The 15,030-nt window shown below is 43.7% G+C and overlaps 4 protein-coding genes across 4 annotated transcripts; 3 read left to right on the forward strand and 1 right to left on the reverse strand.

The window, feature by feature from the left end:
• The first annotated feature begins 1,902 nt into the window (after positions 1-1,902).
• Positions 1,903-2,929, forward strand: LOC103992874 (uncharacterized). Its single transcript, XM_009412769.3, has 3 exons — positions 1,903-2,271; positions 2,344-2,501; positions 2,666-2,929. Exons 1-3 carry the CDS (start codon positions 2,016-2,018, stop codon positions 2,852-2,854), a joined length of 603 nt encoding a protein of 200 aa, XP_009411044.2. The 5' UTR covers positions 1,903-2,015; the 3' UTR covers positions 2,855-2,929.
• Positions 2,930-3,407: 478 nt separating this feature from the next.
• Positions 3,408-8,739, reverse strand: LOC135679582 (uncharacterized). The gene is made up of 2 exons (XM_065193486.1): positions 8,149-8,739; positions 3,408-3,687 (listed from the first exon to the last, which is right to left on the reverse strand). Exons 1-2 carry the CDS (start codon positions 8,484-8,486, stop codon positions 3,678-3,680), a joined length of 348 nt encoding a protein of 115 aa, XP_065049558.1. The 5' UTR covers positions 8,487-8,739; the 3' UTR covers positions 3,408-3,677.
• Positions 8,740-9,512: 773 nt separating this feature from the next.
• Positions 9,513-11,825, forward strand: LOC135680060 (uncharacterized). The gene is made up of 3 exons (XM_065194050.1): positions 9,513-9,967; positions 10,047-10,159; positions 11,406-11,825. Exons 1-3 carry the CDS (start codon positions 9,673-9,675, stop codon positions 11,523-11,525), a joined length of 528 nt encoding a protein of 175 aa, XP_065050122.1. The 5' UTR covers positions 9,513-9,672; the 3' UTR covers positions 11,526-11,825.
• A 1,904-nt stretch (positions 11,826-13,729) lies between these two features.
• Positions 13,730-14,976, forward strand: LOC103992877 (cysteine-rich and transmembrane domain-containing protein WIH2). Its single transcript, XM_009412773.3, has 3 exons — positions 13,730-13,885; positions 13,978-14,152; positions 14,686-14,976. The coding sequence occupies exons 1-3, from the start codon at positions 13,834-13,836 to the stop codon at positions 14,729-14,731; spliced, it is 273 nt and encodes a 90-aa protein (XP_009411048.2). The 5' UTR covers positions 13,730-13,833; the 3' UTR covers positions 14,732-14,976.
• The last annotated feature ends 54 nt before the right edge of the window (positions 14,977-15,030 follow it).

The following is a 15,030-nucleotide window of genomic DNA, read 5'->3' on the forward strand; positions in this document are numbered from 1 at the left end:
CTAATCCTCTCTCTTAACTTCTTCTCCCTCTCGTCTTCCTCTCACTTCATGACCTCCTTTTCCTAAACATATTATATTTCATCCTGATAGTTTTAGAAAAATTTAGATAGATTTAATAAAAATTTAAAGAGTTCTACTTGAGTTACAATCCTATTATACTTGAGTTATGCTCGATCATACATTCAACTTAAAACTATCCTATTTTAAAGATTAATTACTCTAAATTCATACAAAAATAAAATATATATACTGAATATATTATCACCTTACCCTCGTAATTCTTTAGAAGTTTAAAAGATTTTGATAAAAATTCAATGAGTTATACTCAATCATCATTTCAACCAAAAAAATTTCTCGTTTAAAATTTATTCACCTTAACAAATTATAAAAATTAATACTAAATATCTTAGAATTGTGTGTTAATAGTTAAAAAATTAAATTGATTCGATAAAATCATCTTGGTTAAACTTGTATTACACAGCTTATACTCGTTCACTAATTCAATGAAGTTCGAGCCGAATCAACTTGATCCAAATCATAATCGTTAGATCGGATTGAATTGATCCATGGATTTATCACTTGAAATGATTCGATTCAAGAATATTATTAATTTTTATAAAATTAATTATAGGAGTCTCATCCGATAAAAGTCACTAATAAAGAGCTTTTTTTTTGTCGGTAAATTGCCATGCATCCTTAGATCAATTGGTAGAATATATTTAGTTTCGTAGGGGGTGTAAGACTCGAGGCAGAACCTCTATCCTCACGTATCATGAAAGAGGAATCCCTCGAAACAATAACCATCGTCATGATACAACGTAGCTAGAGAAGCCATTAATCGCCGCCTGCGCTGGAAGCTCCACTCTCATCTAAAACTAATCGTCGACAAAAAGTACATAGTCTTTCGTCGACCTCCTCCCACCGCCGTGTGCGTCGACGTACACCAGAGCAGGTTCGCTCGTCGTCCCCTGACAACGCTGCTGCCAGCATCCGTCGCGTGCCGGCCGCTGCTTTTGCAATCAAAGAATTCCGTAGTCACAGATTGTCACGAAACCTAAACTGCACTTTTAGAGTTTAGCTTCTTGTTTTAGCTTTTATATATATATATATATATATGTGAGCGATTTTAAAAAAAAAGTATCTGATTTTTTTTTTCAATAGTATTCGAAATTTGAAAATTTTGATAAAGCACCCCTGAAAAGATAATTTTGTTTAACTCTAAAAAAATTTATTACAACCCTAACTTAAATCTTAGCTCCACGGACGCTTGATTGTTCGACCCTTGCATACCCACTAATTCTTGTCATGATCGATCGTAACTCTCGTGTGGAGGCATGAGCAACGAAGGAGGGGGGAGGGGGTATTGATGTTACCATCAACAAATGGAGGTGTAAGTGATCATGGGAGAAGAGGTTAATCAATTTTGTTACCCAATGTGCACGTGATACATAAGTGGCTAGGGGAGGAACAAGGGATGGTCAGTGTTGTCTGCTAACTCACGCACAATAATACAAAATAGTTAGAAGAAAGGAGGGGGGTGACCGATGAGGTTTACTATCGATCACGACGAGTAAGTAAGGATAAACGAATAGATGTAACGACCAGACATGAGGTGAAGAGGGGTAACCAATTAGGTGGAGGCATGATCAGGGCTCAAGCCAAGGCATAACGGAGGATGGTGATGACCAAAGTAAAATAGTTATTTCTAAAAAAACATATTCTACAAAATTTTTGAAATGTGAAGCGATTTCAAAAAAAAAAATCTAAAGTTAGAGTGTTTTTTTTAAATCGACCCTATAATAGACCCTGTCTCCCTGTACGTATTGGACTTTCGATTCCTTTTATCGTTATCTGGATTCTGCTCCTCCTCTCTCATAGGCAATGGTATACACATGCTCTTCCACCCGCATCACTGTCACAGGCACGTACAGGTATTAATTGCCGCCCCTATCATTATATACCAATTATTTGCGTGGGAGATCGCGAGAGAAGGACGACAAGCTCCATCGATCCATATGGGGAACTGCCAGGCGGCGGAGGCAGCGACGTTGGTGATCCATCACCAGGACGGCAGGCTGGAGAAGGCCTACCACTCCCTCCCCGCCACCCAAGTCATGGCCGCCAACCCCGGCCACTACGTTGCTGTCGTCATCACCACCCCCCGTCCTCGCTCCTCCGACCACCGCAGCTCGCCGACGAGGTACCTTAAGCTGCTCCGGCCGGACGACGCCCTCCTCATCGGCCATGTCTACCGCCTCGTTACCTTCGAAGGTCGCTCTCGACGACGCCTTCTTCCTGTCGTTGTTCCGTCTGTTGATCTGAAGTCTTGGAAATTATTGGCAGAGGTGTTGAGGGAGTTCGCATCAAAGAAACAAGTCAGGCTGAGCCGGCTGCTCGTCAAACGCAAGGAGATAAGATCCAGGCCCAGGAAAGGTAGCGGAGCCGAGCACTATGACAACGGTGGTCGTGTGGCGGAGGCAGAGAATTCACCGGCGGCGATGGTAAGTTCGTGTAGAGTGATTTCTTTCAGTACAGCCAAACAACCACCGTTAGGTCCAAGAAAAGTCGTGCTCTTTATGGGGACGAGGAAGAGACTCGATACCAAACGGACGGCCATGGCGTCCGGATCGCCATTTAATCCCTTGTTTGATGTGATTTGCTGCAGTCTCGGGAAGAGACTGACCAAGTGGAGGCGCAGCTGGACACGGAGTTGGAGGAAGCCGTACGTGGCATGATGAGCACCGGAGCGAGGGCTGCTGGTGCACGCCATAGGCAGTGGAAGCCAGCGCTGCATAGCATCGCCGAGGTCGCAACAATTTCAAGCGCTGCAGTGCAACATGAGAGAACAGAATAATACCATGAGATCACCTGTTTTTGTTCGGTTCTGCAAACTTTTGTGGTGGATGAAACAAGAATTCCTCATGCAAAAGTGCTCTTTTGTGTTTGCCAAATTCTCAAGGGGCGGTGGCGGTGGTGGTGGTCCTCTGCTTCCGAGTAAAAGGTGGCATGCTTTGCTGCAAAAGTAGGTGGAGCTCAATAATCTCACCATGTGTTCTTGATAACTCCTTTTAAACTGTAGGGTCAGCGATCTTTTGCATGCACAGCATAACAGCTAATATTACCATCTCAATCATTGGATGCAATCTGCATTTTAATCACAGGAACTATGTGGGTGGGAATTATCTTTTGCTAATCACACAATCTGCAAAGATAAGAGCGTACAATGCAGATGGACCTCCTTCCTGTGCACATAGTAGTTGAGATGGGGAAGAGAAAGAGTGATGATTTGCGAGAAGGCTCTATAGACTTTTTGTTTGATACTTCCACCTCCCAAGATAATAGATTGGAAAAGGTCATCTGCATGTCACAAGTAGCTAAAACATAGCCTGCTAAAGACACAGGCGGCGTTGAGGAATCATCATCTAATAATCCACTAATGATAAAAATGCACACTTCACAGTTGTATGTCTGGAATGTCAGAGAATTAACCAAGAGGAATAAATTAAAAAGTGGAATCAAATGATTCCAAAGACCACATAAATTCCAAATGAGGTAGCATGTAGTTTATGCCACTGCACAGACACATTGGAGGAACAAGAAAAGAGAACCTTTTATTTTTACCGACTATTTGGTGTCGAAATTTGCTCAACCTTGCTCGCCAACCTCAGCAGCAGATCTCAAAGACCCCTGCAACGTTGAGCCACAGAAAGTTGTCAGTAACAAAATTTTCGGTCTGCAGGAACTCCAGCGTGAAATTTGTCTTGTGTATCCATGTTAACTGATAATAATATATCTTCCTTAAAGAAAACAGATATTAGTAATTAGTGACTGCACACTTCTTCTAGCTCACTAGTAATACTGCTGCAAGAAACCATCAAAATTTTGCCTTTGGTTAGGGAAGAATAAGGATGCTAATATGAATTGTGTTTTAGTCGATCATCAATTAACTTCGATTAGGCCAGCACAACTTTGCCACTTAGGTATCACCCTCCTATTCAAAATATAAGATGATCATTCTGATAATGTCCAAGCACCACAGATCACTATTAAACAAATAAATTTCTGAATGTAAGAAAGCTAAAACAGACTAAAATTCTACAATGAGCCTAGACTTCGTGATTATTACAGGAAAAATAAAAAGTAGTGTGTCTCTCTCAGCTCAGAAAGGAATCCAGGGATATCACCAGCCCACATATGTGGACTTGAAATGAAAATAAAGCATGGGAACCAAATCAAATCAACAGACTTAAGCATCTGGGAAGGCCCAATCAAATGTACAACTAAGTGGGTACATTCTTATTTAAACTCCTAATTTAGGCCAGAAACAGAAATCTAGCATGTCCAGCAGAAAGGAAAAAGATCTATGATGTCATCCACATTCTAATTTAAACTACACTCCATAAGAAATCAGTGCCAGTGACTTAGGATATGTATTTTTCATCTACTTCATAAAGTTCCTCTCACAATTATAGTTCTTTGCAGATCTTATGTTCTAACAAATAGCTTCAGATGATACTGGTTTGACATTATATCCTTGCTTCCTAGAAAGTGTGGCCCACCACACAAGGCTCCCACCAGTGTCCAGTGCATAATGTCATATCCTTGCTCCCTACACTGATTATCCTTGTTTAACTTTCACTCTTCATCTCATAATTGTTCAAAGAAGACATATCCAAACCCTTTAGAACAATTTTACACAATTTAAGTTAAACAATGACTCGTTAAGGTTTATCAAATATTTGACATGGTATAAAGTGGTCTCATGTGCTTCACTTTGGTCAAATTGATCTGGTACCTATCACCCACTGCACAAATCAGGGACAGCAAGAACAAAGATAACTTTTGCGCTAAGCATCTACATCAGTAATCACCATATATTATCAACTTAAAGTCACCAAACTAATGACTGATATATGCCAATGGCTGACATATAGACAGTAGAGATTCAAATTAGGAGGGAAAATACTTTTTACCAAGGTCTTCAATTTCGAATAATATCATTCGTACCAGACAGTATGTACCGGTCCACCAGCAGACCGGTACATGGACTGCCCATTACCGGACAGTACCATCGATTGATTATTTTCGCCCCGTTATGGTTTTAAATCGACACTGACCGAGGAAGAAGAAAGAAGAGGGGTGACCGAGGGAGAAGAAAGAAGAGGGAGAAGGGGAAGAAAGAAAAAGGAGAAGAGGAGTACTTGCGCCGCTCTCCCTCCTCGTCCGTCGGCAACCTCTCATCCGTGTGGGGAGAAGAGAGGCGACGTCACAGATTTTTCTTTTACTTATATAAATATAAATATAAATAAATAAATATATATATATATATATTAGAGATATTATACATATGCATGTGTATGTGAAGTCATGGGAATATTAAGGTTATAACATACAAATATGAAACACACTACTTGATAGGGCACATTATGGATCATCCTACGAGGACCTGACCCCCGCCACATCAGCCCGAGCACAAGACCTCGGGAGGGAGATAGAGCCACGACAAATGTGCTGTCGATAATCCGAGATGCAATGATCATCTCCTCGCGCCGTTTGGCTCCGCGCCAACCAGTCTCGCCGAAATAAGGATCGTTTCGGGAAACCTGAGACGACGCCACATTGTCACGGACAAACTTCTAAACAGGATGTTTGATGTAATGCTTATATATGTCCGTGTCTTTTGGTATGTTCATACTTTGCCTAACATGTAGAGAGACAACCAAAAGCTTAATAGTCCCATTTTAGTTGGGTTTGGTGGCCGTTTTAGGTTTGTAAATAAATGTTGTATCACGTGGACACTTGTGAGAGATTTTTTGTTTGTAGTGGACCATTTTACCCTTTGTTGTGCAACTGTTCAGAGCTTGTAAAGTTTGTTTGTAATTTGTATTGTCTATGAAGTGTTTTCAGAAATGTTTGCTTGTGGATACCGAATGAGGCGTTTTCTCTAACCCGTTCTCTCTTTTGTGGGTCCTAAGGGACATGGGAGGCTTCGGGGAGGCTGACCTTTGCGGACGGACACGCAAGGGTGCCGCACGACTTAGGCAAAACCAGCTAAGTCTGTGATAACATTACGCCATCCCACGTATCCCAAACAACGAACACCCAAAGGTACATTCGTCGCTCACCGGGGTCGGTCGTACGATCGACCCCTAGGAGTCACAATAAAAACCCCTCGCCAGCATCTGACGAGGGGCATGAGAATATTAGCAGACCACTGACTCAAGCTTCGCAGGGGCCCAAGTCGGGAAAATCCCCCATCCCGACCTAGGCCTGTGCGTAGGAATCCAAGTGCAGCACAGGTGAACGAGTTCGGGGAAGAAGCGTGTCGCCACCAAGTCCAATCTCGACCCGACCAACCGAGATCTTCGCCCTTAGGACGATCCTGGACGTCGCCAGTCGGACTAAGCTATGTCAGCCACGCGATCACGGCTCGAGGTTCGCGGAACATTTTGGTGCTAGAAGAAGGGCCCAAGGCTTGCACCTTGGTCGAGCAAACTCGCTCCCGAGCCGTGCACCTTGGTTATGAGCCCTTGTCTCCCCTACGGGAGGGAGTACTGATAAAGTCATTTAGTCCCACATTGGTTGAGGAGTATAGGAACCAAGGGTTCATAAGTCCATCAGGTCTCCCTTACCTTCAGAGGCGCCTTTTGGAGCTCACAAGCGCCGAAAGGACAAAACCGTGTGGGTACGCCTATCGCCTGAAGCGGACAATTCCTCGCGAGACTATGGGCCGCACCAATGGTCAACCGACCAAATGGTCCCTTATCACTACTGATGGTGGAAATCAAGATAGGTTACATTGGGTTAATTTCTAGTTGACATTCATCTAGTTGATCCAAATAATTAGGCTAATCAAGCCAAGATAGATCAACATGCAACCAATCCAATCATGTGTGAGTCACATTCAAAACATCTTATTCAACCCAAGTTCATAAATCATACTATAACAATATAGAGCATAAACCTAGCAAGACTTGGACAGAGAAATTACCTGTTATATTACTTGACGCTAGATTTTCCTGGCACAGACCATCTCTAACTCTATGACTCCTATGTGATTTATATACTCGATCTTTTTATTCTCAGACAAATCAAACTTGACTAAATTGTTTTCATATTAATATTGAATCATTGATCATATGACCATCAACCCTAATAGGTAAACCGAACTTTATGGTGCCCTTTGCAGCCTGTTTTTAAAAATTAGGCTACAATGCCATTTAAGAACATCAGTTGGTTATAGCTCTTGACTTCCATTACTAACCATGTCAAACAACAAATTTCAGCTTTATGGCATAAGCATGTAAAACCGACCTTAGCTTCATGCTGGTTGACATGAGTCCTATATCAGTTGGCTATCATGTAGGAACACCTTTGGCAAAACATGAAACCCATGTCGGTGCCACTCAAGGATGTTTCAGCAACATTTGCGCGAAGTGCCAACAAGCCAAATTACATGAGCTCTATAACAATCAACACAGGTTTTTTTGTTGATACCTTTCTGAAGACTTATATCCATTAAACACTCCTCTCTTGTAGGGACCTGATACAGACTTAAATGCTTAAAACACACAAGTTGAAAATCAGAGCCCTTCCACTCGATAACCTCAAAATACATTTTGTTGAGCTTAACTTCAACAAATGGCACTCCATGAACCAAATGCAGAACATGATGAACAACACTTACATACATAACCCCTTCCACTCGATAATCTCTAAAATACCTTTTTCTAGAGTTTGTCATCCACAAGTGACACTCCATGAAACAAATAAAGAACATGATGATCAACACTTGCATACAAAAACTAAGGTGGTCTCGAAATCTAAAGAGTATCAAAGGGTTTGAGGGACAGACATTCTTAGGAGAGATTTTTATCTTGAATTGCTATCTCATTTTCCACTTTTTTTTTATTTACTTTTAACTTGATAGCATGGTAGGATCTCGAAGATCCCTTTATGCATCGAATCAACCAATAACTCGACGTCCTATTTGAGAAATAGCAGACACAACACTGTGTTAACCTCATACGAAATATTGCTGATCTAAACCAGATACTTCAATGCATATTAACTTTTTTGATACAAAGCGTTCGATCTAGTTCTAGATAAATGAAGGAAGACATCAAGAGGGACGGAGAAGAGGCCGACCTGATCTTCTTGACGATGATGGCGCGGAGCTTCCGGGAAAATTCCTGGGAACGGAGGCGGAGCTGGAGTTTCTTGCGGGCGAGGACGCGCTTCTCGGAGTTCTTGAGGTGATAAGGTACCCGCCGCTTGATGAGGCGCTCCATCCCGCTCTCCCGCATCTTCCGCTCCATCAGCCGCAGCGCCTGCTCCAGGTTCCCGTTCCGCACCGCCACCCGGATGCCCCGCGCCCCCATCCACCCACCGAGACCGCCTCCGAGCGAACCACCCGACAGTTGAGGCTCCGGCCGCGGCCGGAGGAACGCCAGGGACGAGGAGAGCTGCCGGACCACGCGATTCATGACAGACGACGGCAGTTGCACAGGAAAATACACTTTCGATCGGTGAAAACCCAAGAGGAAGTTGCAACAGGAGGCGAATACAAGACCAACGAAGCAGAGGCGGTGGTGCCTGCGACCGGAGGCGGCGGCGTTAGGGCAACGTGTCCCAGCCGCAGAATCGAGTAGGCGATACAACTAGGCCGGGTTGGGTCATGACCTCGCCACGGTCCGGTTCAGTTCGCCCAATGTGCAAATCGGGCCCCAATTCACTGTCACGTCAGACTCCACACGATTTTGGTCGATTACAGTTGCGGGTCGGGTTGGGGGAGAAGTCACATTGTTGGGAGACCTAAACAAAGTCCTATCGTAAATTACAAAGACAACTGCCATTTTCGTGCCTTGTGATCACAATTACGTCGTAGAGTTATGTCATTGAATATTTAATCTCAAAATCGCGGTCGCACACCTCAATAGACGACGAAATGAGTTCGATGAAAGCGTAAATTAACACGATTAGCTTGGCGATTGGGTCGGTCGATTGCAGCCTCGGGCAGACAGCATAGTTTCTTTGCCGGGATTCCGGATTCTGTTCGCATACTGAGCACTAATGAATACATCATCATCAATCGACGACACTCACAGGTTGGACAATAGCGATACGCCAACCAAGGCGTCGTCTGCTTCACGTTGGTGAAGGCAACCAAAATGTTTTTTTTCTGACGTGTCCGCCTACTCCGACACTTACCTCGCTTTCGGGATCCTCCACAGTCGTCTCACCGACTCCTGGAATCGACGAGGAATGATAGGAGCGTTCAGGTGGGCCCCATCCTAGTTTCACGTGGGGATGGAGAATTTTCTTTTACGGCTCTCGACATACGCGTATTGATTTGGGAGACATGCAACTAAGAATCGTTCTACGTGTGCTTGTTGCCGTGGCGATAATATAAATATCAGCGAAGTAGAGCCTGTTACAAGGTCCGTTGGTCAATGTAACACTGTTACGCACGCACGGCCGCTAGTGGCTTTGGCCGGGCATTTGCGTTTGGCCCCCTCCTCGTTGACCATTTGGTTTCTGGTGTCATTTACGCTTCTTCCCCCTGCGCTCTTGTTTTCTTAGCGTGCGTATATATCCTTCCCCACTGCGTCCCTTCTTTAGAGCACCGCCCGAGCGAGTGACCAGAGAACGCGAGGATAACATCGATCGACCATGGGGAATTGCCAGGCGGTGGACGCGGCGGCGGTGGCGGTGATCCAGCACCCCGACGGGGGGGTGGAGAGTTACTCCTGTCCCCTCTCTGCCAGCGATATCATGGCCGCCAACTCCGGCCACTACGTCGCCGTCATCATGACCGTCACCCACCCTCGCTCCTCCTCCGCCGCCCACCATCGCAGCAGCAGAAGAAGCGGAGGTGGAGACGGAAAGCAGGTGAGGTACCTGAAGCTGCTCCGCCCGGACGACACCCTCCTTGTTGGCCACTTCTACCGCCTCGTCAGCTTCGAAGGTACGGCCCCGTCCATCGATGGGCTTTCACCTCTCTTTCTCTCCATTTCTGACTCTCCTTCGTCGTCCATCTACTACAGATGTGCTGAGAGAGTTCGGCTCGAAGAGGCGCGTGAGGCTCAGCAAGTTGCTGGCCAAGAAGGAGGAGGAGCTGAGGAAGCAGCGCGAGGAAGCGAACCCTTCTTCTTCCGTGGTAAATATCTTCACTGTGCAAGGGTATTTTCGGTAACCAACATTTCCGTTTTCTTCTCTCGTTCTCGTGAACCGGTGGACTTCCGAACCGGGAATTCCGCGGTTCAGATGACCCGTCTACATCTTGTCATCTCATATTATAAGAGAACTACGACAATAAAATAGAAAACATGGCCTTTTTATTTTATTAAGACATATAATTTATAATGGTTTAATTTGAACAACTAATGTAAAGAAAAATAATTTGAACAAATAAAAGGAGACTTTATGCAAGTCAGAACCTAACCTACTGTTAGGTCTAATTTATTTATAGAACGTCATGGATCACGGATTTGCTAAAACTCAGTGAAGTGAAAGATCAATTGACGAAGCAATATAATATATTTTTGCGGGTACAAACATGTTAGCTACTTTCAAACTATTGAATTCGATGTGCGACGAGCTAAACCTAAAACACTAGAACTGCTGTGTGCCTCACATCGTAAGGTTTCACGGAAACTTCGTCTCAACTCATCTCTTTTGATCTAATTCAACCATATAATTTTCTATATAATTTTATTTTGATTAATATTTTTGGATAGATTCTCAAATAAAATACTCTATTTTTTTTTTTTATGGAGTAATCTTTATTTCTTAAAAGATGATATTATCCATAGCCATCGACTCGTTATAACCACCTCTACCTAATTATCTTCAATTCTCGTCATTGCTCTTGTCTTTTATTGTCATCGCTCTCATCCTCATTCATCATGTGTATCATCTCCATGACAATGGTGGTAAGGATGAGGGCAAAGACAATAACATCAATGGGTGAAAGATAAAGAAAAGAATTAGAATGAAAACGACGATAATGAAAGCGAACGATAAAGAGAGTAGACCTCATGACAGATAAAGGTGGTGAGCGATAATAGATAAAGGTAACGATCGGAGGTTAATGATGATTTTGTCTTTTAAAAAGGAAATATTATAAAGAAATTTATCTAATCTCTTTAGATCCGTCTAATTTGCATTTCAAACCAGCACAAAGCAGTCGGTCCAAAATTGCTTCTTCACCTAAAAATTTGTATGGGTGGCCAGACGAACCCATTAAGCCTGACGTGATTGGTTACCCATACAATCTAACATACAGATTCTACTTTTGTCCCTTGTCATTTAAGATACGATCAACATAATGGATGATTGGGATATTGTAGCCTTATTATGTCCATTCATGTACGATGATGTTGCACATTGGCCTCTGTTATCAGGTGGAGGGAGAGGAGGAAACCATGGGAAGTGTTGACAGCAGAAACAGCGTCATGGTGGCACGGAAGGGGCAATGGAGGCCGGCATTGCAGACCATTGCAGAGGCTGATAGCTTCAAGTAGATAATTCTCCCGGTTTGATGCACGTAATGTTTAGATCATGGTGTTCATAGCCTGCGCTTCTTGGTTCGCCTCTCACACTCTATATCTAAGAAGAACATGTTGTTGGTGTTGGCTCAACATTGCGTCAATTGAACCTGTGTTTGTTGTTTGTTCTAATTTGGTTCTGTAAATTAAGTATAATAGGAACTTGAATTTAATCATGTTGAGACAATTGAGCATACTATTAGTTTCCAATCGAAGGTTCAACGTGATGAGGATCCTGTTCATCATCAAATTTGATAAGGCATATTTTGAGCTCGAGACAGGTCACCGTCAACGTTACATGCTAAGTCATAACCGATATCAGAATCCAAAGCCACACGTCGTCAGAGCCCCATGTCGCACACCAATTCAGGTTCCGTACCAAGACACTGTTCGATATGACCATCTCGAGAGCTCGGGGCGATGCCGTTTAACGCTGCTCAGACATCCCCCAAGACACCAACTGGTCAGATGCATCGTCCCATCCCACAATAGTCAGCGGCTATATCGAACTGACATATAACCAACCCTTGTACAATAGTATAAAAGCCCTTGGCCGACGTTCGACCAAGGGGAGGCCATTTAATCCTTGACTAACTTGATTGTCGGAGAGACCAAACTTAGAAATCACCCGACGAAAGCCCTTTTTGCAGGCGAACGATCGCCCCCGACCCACGAACGTCTCAACTCAGGAATCGCCATTCAGTATACGAAGGAGAGTAGTCATTCGGCCCGAATCCCGACCAACGCCAATCATCGCTCCTTCCCAAGGACATGACCATCTCACGAAGATAAGCTATCAACTACCCCAGAGATGGAGAGACACAACTCGGTGCCCGAATCGGTACACCAAAGAACATTGATCAATGCCCTATTATGAGGGTCTAGTTGACTTTGGCATCCAGCTTGGTCGAGAGAAGACTCCCAACATGGACCAAGTCATGCTAACTCATCAATCACAGTACACTTGTTGTATATCAAAAGTAATACATTTTCAGATGAATCACCTTCATAATTATCTTTTCAGATAAACGAAGTTAGAGCCATAAATTTATATTTTTTCCTAATTTGGTCAGATAGAGCCGACACCAAAAGTATATATGTGTCATCGTATAAATGTTGTCATTTGTCTGACATAATATATAGTATCTCTATTTGTTAATGCGAGGTTATAAAATTTGTAACATTTTAAAATAAAATATATTTCTTTAATATTTTGGTTGTTTTAAAGGAAACATCGTAGTCTATAATATGATAAAATAGTACATTTATAGAAAACAAACTGAAAGCTAAATGCATTTTCATTTGTGAAGGGGTTTCTGTTTGATAAATGACTGTATTATCATGAATTTAACTGAAATTATCTATTTTGAAATATTATGAGATATGTTTATCATATAAGAAGGTCAATTTAAGAGCTGTACAACTAATGACGAACAAACCTCGATATCTTAAAAAAAGAAAATCTCACAAGTAATTTAGCAAACAGTATGTAAAGAAAGAAAAAAGAGACTCGGAAAAAGAATCATCATAAATCCATAAAATGATTGATAGTGTGGAGGTAAAAGATAAGCCTATACATATTTTGTATGCAAACTTATATATCCAAAAATGATCCAAACGCTATTCGAAATTCTCATTCAGCCTTATATCATCCCATCAGAATGATTACATGAGTCTAAGATAAGTTACGTTTTGCGTCGTATCATATCTTATGGACAAATAATAATTATTCAGCAAATTATTTCTATTTAAAAAATAAAAAAAATATAATGCCAAATAAACATAAATGACAAACAATTCGTTTGAGGAAGGTGTTCGGTTCCGGGAATCCTTATCTAGTAATTAGTCGTCGTGTCCGATAGATCCAAGTAGGCCGAATAGCACCAATAGAAAAGAGCACGTTCGATACCCATTGGTGACCCGGCGGCGTCAAATGTCTTTATTTACCCACACGTCAATGAGAGACACAACAGGGCCCCACCAGCAGGCCTATCTCTACGGCCAATCATAATCCAAAAAAGGTGGCACGTCACGGATTTACCTCCGTGGAGTTGCTTTGAGATTCGTAAAGGAACTGATACGTAGACGGGTCGCTGGAGATGTTATTATTGGATGAATCGCTCGACGCGGACCGAGACGCGTTTATCTCGGCCCGTTTTGTTGCGCGTCGGTAACTCCCTCCCCACTATAAAATCCTTTGCCTTCTCTCTCTCTCCGGTATTTCTTACCCACCAGCCTCTCGCCTCGCCTTTGCCTCGCCGCCCCAGATCTAAGGCTCCATAAGATGAGCTACTACAACCAGCAGCAGCCTCCCGTCGGAGTCCCCCCTCCCCAAGGTATCCATTCGTCCATCCTTGTTAGGGTTGGTTCGGTTTCTTTGGTTTCGGATCTCTGATCATCGTTTTTATCTGTTTCTTGCTAACTTTAGGTTATCCGCCGGAGGGGTACCCGAAAGACGCCTACCCGCCACCGGGGTACCCACCACAGGGTTACCCGCCGGCCGGTTACCCGCAGCAGGGGTACCTGCCGCCTGGATACCCTCCGCCGTATGCTCAACCGCCGCCGCCGCAGCAGAGCAGCGGGCCTTCCTTCATGGAGGGATGGTAATGCAAACCAAACGAACTCTTTCCCTATACCTTTTTCCCTTGTTTTCGTGTCCCGTTCCCCTCTTCTCGGTCGCCATTATGGAAGTATCGAACGGGATCCGATCTGCGACCCCGCGGCCTCCCAACCGGCGCAGGACCAGCAGATCCGCGCCTCCGTCGTCCGCATCGCCGCCGCAGGGTCATCTGGGACGCCGATCTGAGCCAGATTCCGTTGGTCTCACGGCGGTGGCGGCGACCGGCGCCAGGTAGGGGGATCCACGGCTATCGTGCGCGAGGCGGTTGTGGAGGCGCGTGAAGGGCCCAGACGGATCACGTTCTTTGTGACTTACGTGTTCACCACATTGTTCTGTTCGTTTCCTTTTAACGCTTTCTCGTGCCATAAATGAATGGGGTTGGTTTTTCTTATCCTTCTCCGCAACCGCACCCCCACCCCCCCCAAAACCATTTCGCCACGTGTCCAAAATCGACCATGGTCAGTACATTTCAGGCTTCTAACATATTGTGGATGGTGTTGGTGATTTGTGGTGCAGCTTGGCCGCTCTTTGCTGTTGCTGTCTTTTGGATGCTTGCTTTTGAGTTGGAGCCAAGGTCGGGGGGGTAAACTCGTGCGTCCTGTTTGCAAGACGTGGCGTTTCTTCTTAGATCAGAAATTATCAAATCCGACTATGATTCCCTTTTTTTTTTCCTATAGTTCTTTCTAGTTTTTAGATCGATCTGTTCATCGTATGAAGGAGAACTGGAAATCGATGTGGGGATCGGGTTTCTCAGTTGGCATCGTAATTATGTTTCTTCTCTTAGAAAATTTGCTGTTCTTCTCGGTATGTTGTAAATTCGTGCAAATTCGTGCCGTCGAGTTGCTTGTTGATTTGTTATCG

Source organism: Musa acuminata, chromosome BXJ1-7 (genome assembly GCF_036884655.1).
Source record: "Musa acuminata AAA Group cultivar baxijiao chromosome BXJ1-7, Cavendish_Baxijiao_AAA, whole genome shotgun sequence".
In the NCBI taxonomy this organism is placed as follows: domain Eukaryota; kingdom Viridiplantae; phylum Streptophyta; class Magnoliopsida; order Zingiberales; family Musaceae; genus Musa; species Musa acuminata.